At 27.9% G+C, this 11,284-nt stretch overlaps 2 protein-coding genes across 2 annotated transcripts in view; one reads left to right on the top strand and one right to left on the bottom strand.

Annotated features, from left to right (window-relative positions):
* The window catches only part of LOC117180494 (septin-2-like), an 18,360-nt gene extending 11,148 nt beyond the window's left edge, over positions 1–7,212 (bottom strand). Inside the window, exons 1-2 of the mRNA XM_033372993.1 lie at positions 6,997–7,212; positions 3,119–3,295 (exon numbers count right to left, since the gene is read on the bottom strand). Coding sequence (XP_033228884.1) covers positions 3,119–3,295; positions 6,997–7,006 — 187 coding nt within the window. The 5' untranslated portion in view covers positions 7,007–7,212. The remainder of the gene's footprint in view (positions 1–3,118; positions 3,296–6,996) is intronic.
* Positions 7,142–11,284, top strand: part of LOC117180484 (septin-4-like) — a 22,248-nt gene continuing 18,105 nt past the window's right edge. Inside the window, exon 1 of the mRNA XM_033372985.1 lies at positions 7,142–7,260. Coding sequence (XP_033228876.1) covers positions 7,142–7,260 — 119 coding nt within the window. The remainder of the gene's footprint in view (positions 7,261–11,284) is intronic.

Here is an 11,284-nt window from a genome sequence, read left to right as displayed (position 1 = left end):
AAAAAAAAAAAAAAAAACACGAAATTGTTAGCAAAACAGCTGAAACCTGTTTACAATACCTATGTAAATTATTTTAAAATATCTGGATTATGCTGGATTACAAGGTAATTACAAGGCTTATTAACATTACTTCAAATTATCCGGGTTATAAGTGGATCATAGACAATTACAATCGAATTACCGCGGTGTACAATTGGGTTACCAAGAATTAAGATTAATTGATCATGGATTACAATTGAATTACAATGACTTAAACATGATTACAGTTGCATTCCTTATGATTACAATTGTATTCCGTACAAGAACAATTGTATTCACTGGGGTTACAATTGTATTACGGTGGATTACAATTGGTATGAGTGAAATACACCCAATTACAGGTTGATTATTCTGGATTACTACTTGAGAACCCCTAAATACAGGCATTGCTTTAGAATATTTTTGATTAGCAGTCCTGAAATACTGCGACCACTCCTGAATTCTTGAATTAAAGTGGATTACAAGTGGATTATAACGGGTAACATTCCGATTACTCCTTATTATTACTGAATTACCGCGGATTATCATTGAAATACCATGGATCACAATTGGATCATTCGGCACTACAATTGGATTAATACGGATTACAATTGGATTACTACTACCTACAGTCGGATTACTCAAGAATACTAGGATTTCTACAAATTACCTGAATGAAACTGGATTATGAGTGGATTACACCCAATTATATGCGGATTATGCTGGATTAAAATTCGAGTACTCCTAAATACTGGCATTGCTTTAAAACATTCCTAATTAGTAGTCCCGAAATACTGCGACCACTCTTGAATGCTTTAATTAAAGCGGATTACAAGTCGATTAAAAGTAGACCATAACAGGTAACATTCAGATTACTCCTGATTAATATGGGAATACTACGTATTACAATTGAACTACCATGGATACAAAATTGGATAATGCAGGATTAAAATTGGATTAATTCGGATTACAATTAGGTTACTACTACCTACAATCGGATTACTCAAGAGTACTGTGATTACTACAAATCATCTGAGTTTTACTAGATTATGAGTGGATTACACCAAATTATATGTGTATTATGCTGGATCACAATTTAGCTACCCCTGAATACTGGCATTGCTATAGAATATTTTTAATTATTAGCCCCGAAATAATGCGGCAACTCCTGAATTCTTGAATTAAAGTGGATTGCGTGTGGATTAGTATGAATTACAAGTGGATTATAAGTGGATTACAAGTGGATTGTAGGCGAATAACAAGTGGGTTATAACGAGTTAGATTCCGATTACTCCTGATTAATATTGTAACGCCCGGATTACAATGAGGCTACTATGGATTTCATTTGGATTGTTCCGAATTACAATTGGATTAAATTTAGATTAAAGCGGACTACAGTTGTATTATTATGGATTGAAATTAGATTACAACGGGTTAAAAATTGATTACAAATGGATTACAAAAAAGATATGTAGATTATTCTGGATTTACTGGAATTAATCTAAAATACTTTAATTACTCCTGATCACATGTGTGTATCACAATTTAATTACAATTGTATTACTCTACACGATTGTAAATGGATTACTCTGCGGCTTACAATTGATTTACCAGTGGATTATATCGATTTACAGATGGATTATAACGGGTAGCATTCCGATCAATCCTGGCAATTTTGGAATCCCACGGATTACGATGGGATTACAATTGATAACAATTTGATTATGGTGAATTATAATTGGATTATCACATATTAAACTTGGATTAAGCGGATTACACTAGTATTAATATGGATCGCAATTGGATTATGACGGACTAAAGTGGATTACAAGTAGATTACACATAATTATTTGTGGATTATTTTGGATTCACTGAAATTACTCTAGAATACTTTAATTGCGCCGCATCACAAGTGCGAATTACAATTCGATTACTCTACATGATTGTATTTTCTTTACTCTGCGGACTACAATTGAATTACAAGTGGATTATATAGGATTACAAATGGATCATAACGGGTTACATTTCGATTAACCCTGATAATTTTGGAATCCCACGTATTACGACAGGATTACAATTGATTACAATTGTATTATGCCAGATTATAATTGGATTATCACATATTAAACTTAGATGAATCGGATTACAATTGTATTAATATGGGTTGCAATTGGATTATCCCAGATTAAAGTGGATTACAAGTGGATTACACATAATTATTTGTGGATCACAAGTGCGAATTACAATTCGATTACTCTAAAGGATTGTATTTACTCTGCGGATTACAATTGAATTGCAAGTGGATTATCTAGGATTAAAAATGGATTATTTCGGATTACATTTCGATTAATCCTGATAATTTTTGGAATCGCACTATTACGACAGGATTACAATTGATGACAATTGGATTATGCCGGATTATAATTGGATTATCACATATTAAACTTGGATTAGGCGGATCATAATTGTATTAATATGGGTTGCAATTGGATTATGACGGATTAAAGTGGATTACAAGTGAATTACACATATGTATGTGTAAATTATTCTGGATTCACTGGAATTACTCTAGAATACCTTAATTACCCCGGATCACAAGTGCGAATTATAATTCGATTACTCTACAGGATTGTATTGTTATTACTCTACGGATTACAATTTAATTACAAGTGGATTATATAGGATTACAAGTGGATTATATAGGATTAAAATGGATTATAACGGGTTACATTTTGATTAATCCTGATAATTTTGGAATCCCATGTATTACGACAGGGTTACAATTGCTGACAATTGGATTATGCCGGATCATAATTGGATTATCATATATTAAACTTGGATGAAGCGGATCACAATTGTATTAATATGGGTTGCAATTGGATTATGGCGGATTAAAGTGGATTACAAGTGGATTACAAATAATTATTTGTGGATTATTTTGGATTTACTGGGATTAATCTAAAATATTTTAATTACTCCGCATCACAAGTGCGAATTACGATTGGATTATTCCACGGAATACTGGAGAATACGGGGAGCTGTCAAACGGATTACCAGAGTTGTTTCCCACTCGTTAGAAGATTATAAATAAATTACTTACCCGATACATCTGGGATTCGTCGATCTTTGTAGAGGTCACCAAGGAAAAGACTATTTATCAATGTCGATTTCCCCAATCCTGTCTCACCCAGGACCATCAGCGTGAATTCGAATCCCCTTTTCACCGATTTCCTGTGCACTTGTTCCGGAAGAGTCGCAAATCCAATATAGTCCCTGTCTTGCTGAACCAAAGGTCAACTCTTTTAATACCTTATCTTAAAGTCAAACAATAAACAGAGTAGTACAAAATTTAAAAAAAAATTATTAATTTTACCGTGTGAATAATCAAAAGAGCACTACAAGCTATAATTACTTAAGAACATTTTTTTTCGAATATGTTTAAAAATGTTTGTTCAATCTTCAAAAAGTATCAGTTTAAAATTTTTCAAGTGAAAATGAGGCATTGTTGATTATCTGTTTATCTTACCGAATATCTTATTTGAAAATGAAATTTATATCGTTATTCGGTAAAGTAAATATTATGATTAATAGTAATTCGGTAAAATCAAAGTTATATAAAATAGCAAATTTTTCAGAAGAGGAAAAAATGTAAAAGGGCAATTTGGTAAAATAAGGATTACGTAAAATATGTGAAATAATGATTTGGTAAAATAAAACGATGTAAAATAGAATTTTGAAAAAAGAAAATATATGTGAAATAGACACTTTAGAAAAAAAATTATTTTGTATGTAAAATTGTGATTAGGTAAAGTCAAAATCACGTAAAATAGTATCTAACTATAATAAAATTTTATAAAATAGTGAATAGCTAAAATAAAAATGATGTAAAACATAGCTTCGTTAAAATACTAAAAATTATGTAAAATGGTAATTTTGTTTAATACAATTTATGTAAATCGCATATTCGTTAAAATAAAGATGATATAAAATAGTAATTTGTTAAAATCATTATTATATATTTAAAATACAAATTATGTAAAATAGTAATTCAATGAAAAAATATTATGTAAGACTAAGTTTCCGTAAAATGAAAATGATACAAAATAGTATTTCGGTAGAATAAAAATTGTCCGTAATTACGTGTGCTGAAAATTTCGTTCAAATAAAATTATGTAAAATAGTAAATCGGTAAAATTATAATTATGTATGTAAAATATAAATCATGTGAAATAGTGATTCAGTTATATTATTATTATCATATTAATATTATTATAATTCATAATTGTGTAAAAAACTACGAAATGTCGGCAAAATTCGTAGTTTTTTACACGATTGGTACCCGAAATATCTCTTTTCATCAAAATGATCAATTCATTATTATTGTTTCGAATAAATAAAAATAATTCAAAATAGTAATCCGGTAAAATTATTATGTATTTAAAATAAAAATTCATGTGAAATTGTGATCCAGTAAAATAATATTATATGAAACAGATTCATTAAAATTAAAATAATGCAAAATAGTAATTTGGTAAAATAATTATTATTTACGTAAAATAGTGATTTGAGCAAATAAAATTATTTACAACAGATTCGTTAACATATAAGTAATGTAAAATAGTCATTCAGTAAAACAAAACAATGTAAAACAGAATTGTTAAAATAAAAATAATGTAAAATCGTGATTCAGTAAAATAACATTATGTCACATAGTATTTCGGTAGAATAAAAATGATGTAAAATAGTGATTTGACCAAATAAAATAATATAAAACAGAGATTCTGTAAAATATAAATTATTTCAATTAGTAATTCAATAAAATTATTACCATGCATTTAAAATAAAAATTAATGTAAAATAAGGATCCAGTGAAATAAAATTATGTCATAAAGTATTTCGATAGAATGAAAATTTTGTAAAATGGGGATTCGATAAAACGAAATAATTTAAAGCAGAGATTCGGTAAAATAAAAATTATTTAATCTAGTAATTCGGTATAATTATCATTATGCACTTAAAAAAATTAATATAAAATAGTGATCCAGTAAAATAAAATTATGTAAAACAGATTCGTTACAATAAAAATTATGTAAAAATTTATTGGGTAAAACCATTATTATTTATGTAAAATAATAATGATTGTCAAATAGTAATTTGGTAAAATCATTATTATGCATGTAAAATTAAAATTATCTGAAATATTGATTTATTCGAATCAATGTATGTCAAACAGATTCGTTAAAGCATAAATCATTTAAAATAGTAATTTGATAAAATCCTTATTATGCATGTAAAATAAAAATGATGTCAAATAGTGATTCAGTCAAATAAAAGTATGTAAAACAGATTCGTTAAAGTAAAAATTATGCAAAAAAGTTATTGGGTAAAACCATTACTATTTATGTAAAATAATAATTAATGGAAAATATTAATTTGGTAAAATCATTATTATTGTATGTAAAATTAAAATTATATGAAATAGTGATTTGGTAAAATGAAGCTATGTGAAACAGATTCGTTAAAACATAAATAATTTAAAATAGTAATTTGATAAAATCCTTATTATGCATGTAAAATAAAAATGATGTAAAATCGTGATTCAGTCAAATAAAGGGATGTAAAACAGATTGGTTAAAATAAAAATGATGTAAAATATTAATTTGACAAAATAAAATAATGTAAAACAGAGATTCGGTAAAATAAAAATTATTTAAACTAGTAATTCGGTAAAATTATCATTATGCACTTAAAAAAAATAATGTAAAATAGTGATCCAGTAAAATAAAATTATGTAAAACAGATTCGTTACAATAAAAATTATGTGAAAAGTTATTGGGTAAAACCATTATTATTTATGTAAAATAATAATGATTGTAAAATAGTAATTTGGTAAAATCATTATTATGTATGTAAAATTAAAATTATATGAAATAGTGAATCAGTAAAATAAAATTATGTGAAACAGATTGGCTAAAATAAAAATTATGCAAAAAAGCTATTTATGTAAAATAATAATGATTGTAAAATAGCAATTTGGTAAAATCATTATCATGTATGTAAAATTAAAATTATATGAAATAGTGATTCAATCAAATAAAATCATTTCAAACAGGTTAGTTAAAACATAAATAATTTAATATAGTAATTTGATAAAATCCTTATTATGCATGTAAAACCGTGATTCAGTAAAATAAAGTCATGTAAAACAGATTCGGAAAAATAAAAATGATGTAAAATAGTGATTTTATAAAATAAAATAACGTGAAACAGAGATTCGGTAAAATGAAAATAATGTAAATTCGTAATTCGGTAAGATTATTATTATGTATATGAAATAAAAATTAACGTAAAATAGTGATCCTGTAAAGTAAAATTATGTAAATCAGATTCATTAAAATAAAAATAATGTAAAAAAGTAATTTGGTAAAACCATTATTATTTATGTAAAATAAAAATTGTGTAAAATATAGATTCAGTAAAATAAAATAATGTAAAACTGAGTTTCCGTAAGATAAAAATGGTGTAAAATATTATTTCGGTAGAATACAAATGAAGTAAAATGATTAAGTTAAATCATTATTATCATGTGAGTAAAAAAAATAATTATGTAAAATAGTGTTCTGTAAAATTCTTATTATGTATATAAAATAGTGTTATGGTAACAGAGATTTGGTCAAAACTAAATTACTCCCTGTTTTATATAAAATAAACATAAAAAAAAAGAATTCGCGCAATATTCTTGCCCCTCACATTTTCTCTTTAAGTCTTTACAAGAAAAAAAGCCAATTAAAATTGATTTTAATTGAAAAATGTGCACAGAAAAAAATCAAACTTAAGTTGATAAATACAAGCGCTAAAAACATGTAGTGACGGACCAAAATTATTGATTCAAATTCTAATCTACGATTCGTATTCAATGTTATTATTAAATAGATAAATAAATAAATAAACAAAGAAAAGGGGGGTTTGGGCACTTACCGCCTGACATGGTGACGGGAATCCGGCAATAACAACACTAGCCGGCCAAATCTCAGAACAGGATTGTTAGGGTGGCTCGCAATCGCAAAATACGTTCCTATTGAGACTCCGTGTCGCGCACCCTCCCTCGCATTGCCGATCAATAATGACCTTTGTCCCTCATCATCGCAAAACCGTCGCGCATTTCCCGACGTTTTCCCCTTTCCTTTTCCTTTTCTTCACGTCCCTTCTCAACCTCACTCCTTCGACGCAAACGCAAAACCAGTGAGTTACGTGACCAGATTCCTACCTTACCGACACTTTTTTTATTTTCTGACTTATTTTCACACGAAGTGCCACATTGAGTTGAAAATTTGGGATAACAAATAAGAAGCCCTAAGAAGGGTAATTCTGGTCCTCAATTTTTATAATTATGAAGTCAATATTTTTGTAAATAATTTTTTTCTTCTCATAATTATTAAAATTCAGGACCAGACCCACCTCTCTTAGTGTTTCTTATTTGGTATCCCAAATTTTCAACTCGACAGGGCGTTTCAAGTGAAAATAAATTAGGAAATAAAAAATGTGTCGGTAAGGTAGGAATCTGGTCACGTGACCCACTCATCACATGGCCTTAATGGCATGTGATACACTGAAATACCTATATTACCGACGTCAGTTTTCAGTTCAAAGATATTAAAACTGGAACCATTTTTTGGCATATTTTTTTGTATCTTGATATTTTTTAAACCTAAGAACTTTTTTATTTGTAAAATATCGACCTCAAACTTCGAGAAATGCAAGAGCCGACATTAAATTACGTTGTTGTACATTTTTTTAGACCTCGATGATATTTCAAATATAAAAAAGTTCTTTGTTTAAAAAAATGTCAAGGTTATGTCAAAAACTGGACCAAGTTAATTTCTTTGAAAATAATTGTTATCGAAATATCTACTCAAATGAAGTAGCTAAACGTACGTTCTTAAGGGCATGTGACGCAATCAGATCCCTATATTACCAACCTCACTTTCTCAGTTTGCTGAATTTTTTTCTGAACTTAGGAACTTTTTTCAATTAAAATTATTTTCAAATAAATTAACTGAAACCATTTTTTGACATAAACTCGACATTTTTTGTACCTAGGAACTTTTCTTGTACATAAAATATTTGCGAGATGTAAAAAAAACGTACATAAGCGTAACTTACTGTCGGTTCTTGTATCTTTCGAAGTTTGAGGCCGATATTATACATATAAAGAAAGTTCTGAGGTTCAACAAATTTGAAGGTACAAAGAAAAGATGTCAAAAAATGGTCCCCGTTTTAATTTCTTTGAAAATAATTCTTAGCGAAATGTGTAATCAAATAAAGTACACAAACATAAACTGAAAAAGTGAGGTCGGTAATATAGGTATTTGAGTGTGTCAAATGCCATTACCTATTAAGGCCATGAAACGAGTCGGTCACGTGACCAGATTCCTACCTTACCGCAATTTTTTTATTTCCTAACTTATTATTTTCACACGAAGTGCCACATCGAGTAGAAAATTTGGGATACCAAATTAGAAGTAAGGTGGGTCTGGTCATGAATGTTTATAATAATGAAAAACACATTTCTTAGTGCTTCTTATTTATTTTCACAAATTTTCAACTCGATGTAGCGTTTCGTGTGAAAATAAGTTAGGAAATCAAAAAAAGTGTCGGCAAGGTAGGAATCTGTTCACGTGACCCACTCGTCACATGAACAAAGATATTCTTTGAGATGGGCCGTGGCCTAAATTAGAGATTCTCAGGTAGAGTTCTGTCACAGCTTCTCACTGTTTTGATTGGCTACGATTAAACCGGAACCATAAGTGTTGAAAAGCGCGCGATTTTGAAACCCAATTTTACACTAAATTTACAATTTTAAAGAATAAAATAAAGAAAAATATAGCATAAAATATAAACATATCAGAACTGTATGAAATATATGAAAATAGAAATATTGAGGAAGAAAAAACTATTCCATTGCGTGCTTAAAAGTTTGTTTTGTTGGTTGAAAATTCAGGTATTTTTATGAAAGTTCGTCTTTTTTAGGAGAAAATTAATCTTGTTAGTTGAACATTTAATTGTTTTGTTAAAAATGTATTTTTTGGATTAAAAATGATTTTTTCAATTGAAAATTTTCACGAAAAAATCACATTTTTGTACAAGATTGGAACCTGAAATATCTCTTTTTTATCATTCTTGTGTTAAAATTAGTGTTTTTTGGTAGAAAATTAATCTTCTTGGTAACAATATTTTTTTGAAAACTCGTCCCTCGTTTAATTAAAAAATAAATTTAATTATTCGATATTTGGTTGAAAAGTGATCTTTTATAGTTGAAAATTTAATTATTTAGTTAAAAATTGATGTATTTTGTATAAGATTAATTTTTTTAGTGAAAAATTAAGGTTCGTAGTTAAAAATTCATCATTTTCATTAAAAATGTATTTCTTTGGTAAACAATTAATTTATTGTGGTTGACAATTCGTCTTGTTTGTTTGAAAACATTTTTTTTACTAAATGTTTAACTATTTCATGTTTGATTTAAAATCAACTATTTTGTTGAAAATGCGTGTTTTTGATGAAGACTTAATATTCTTAATTAAAAATGTATTTCTTTGGTTCAAAAATTCAACTATTTTCTGGAAAATTCATTTTTTTATGAAAATTTTTGTTTGTTTGTTAGAAACTGAACTATTTTGTTAAAAATTCTTTGTTAGATGTTTGAAAATAATTCCCATAACTAAAAAATTAACATGTTCTATTTTCGGTTGAAAATTAATAATTTTGTTGTGGAAAATTCATCTATATTCATCTTAGTCTATTCGGTTTTTAGTTTGAAAGTTATCTTTTTAAAATCAAAAGTTAATCATATGATTAAAAGTTAATGTATTTCGTCAAAATTTATTTTTTTTATAGAAAATTAATGTTCGTTTTGAAAATTTATCTTTTTAATTGAAAATTTAACCTTTCTTTAGTAGAAAATTAAACTTCTTGGCTGAAAATTCATCTTTTAATGGTTCAAAATTCTACCATCAGTTTAAAACACAATATTTTGCTTAAAAATTCAACTTTTAGGGTAAAGACTTATCATTTTCGTTTAAAGTTTATTTCTGACTGAAAATTTATTTGTTTTTTTGAAAATTCGTCTTTTAGATCAAAAAATAATTCTCTTGGTTGCAAATTCATCTTTATGGTTAGAAATTCAACTATTTGGTTAAAAAACAGTTTTTGGGGTAAAGACTTATAATTTTCATTGTAAATGTATGTTTTTTTGGGGGTAAAAATGTTCTATTTGTGACAGAAAATTCACACCTTTTTTTTAAATTTGTCTTTTTTTGGTAAAAAGTTGATCTTTTTGGTTAGAAGTTCAACCAATTTTTTAATTTTTAATTCGTCATTTTCAGTTGAAAATTAATGTTTATACTAAAGAAATGTACTATTTCACCTTTGGTTTCAAACATTAATTTTACTTTATTTTTAGTTGAAAATTCGACTTTCTTGGTAGAAAATTAATCTCTTTGGTTGAGAATCCATCATTTTAGTGGAAAATTAATTTTTTTTCACTGAAAATTGATTTTCTTAACCCTTAAACGGCCAAAACGCCACTACCGGTACACTGCTTTTCAACGGCCAATAACTAAGACTATTCGACACTAGAAAAAATTGAGACACATATATTTTTATTGCTTAAGATCTCCTTTTTCCGACGGTGCCAATGAAATTCCTCAAAAAATTTACTTATTATTCCAAAATGCAGCTTAAACAAAAAAAAACCTGATTTTTCGTGCCTATTTTTTTTGTGAACCATTTTCCAAAGCTCTTCGAGTCTGTAATTAACCTGGAATCTCACTAACCGGTGGAATAAATGTCTAAACTTTGAGAATCCATGGTTCAAAATCTGAAATCTACCCCTCCCATGTAATTATTATACAAAGAAAAAGCTCGAGGAAATCCTAGTTCTACTCTCTCTTGAGCAGCTCGTGAAAATCTTTTCACTGGGGTTATAGGAGTGATACCACATGCTGTGGAAAGAATAGAGACTTGTTTTGAGTCTATTACACTGATAAAATTCATCCCACTGTTGCGATCATGACTTACTTTGTACGATCCTCGCGGATCATTTTTTGCAAATTCATGCTTTCCTTTCACTCTGTCTTTACGGACAGTTCCTGTTGATCGTAAGCCACATTTATGCAGGTGGATGAGTAAATCTGGGCTGGTAAAGAAATTATCAAAATACAGATGATAATCAGATAATTTTTTTCGTGAAAGGCCATTGAGAAGT

The sequence above is a fragment of the Belonocnema kinseyi genome, chromosome 1, assembly GCF_010883055.1.
Source record: "Belonocnema kinseyi isolate 2016_QV_RU_SX_M_011 chromosome 1, B_treatae_v1, whole genome shotgun sequence".
Lineage (NCBI taxonomy): Eukaryota > Metazoa > Arthropoda > Insecta > Hymenoptera > Cynipidae > Belonocnema > Belonocnema kinseyi.
Note: the sequence above shows the minus strand (reverse complement) of the source record. Positions and strands in the feature narration are given on the sequence as shown.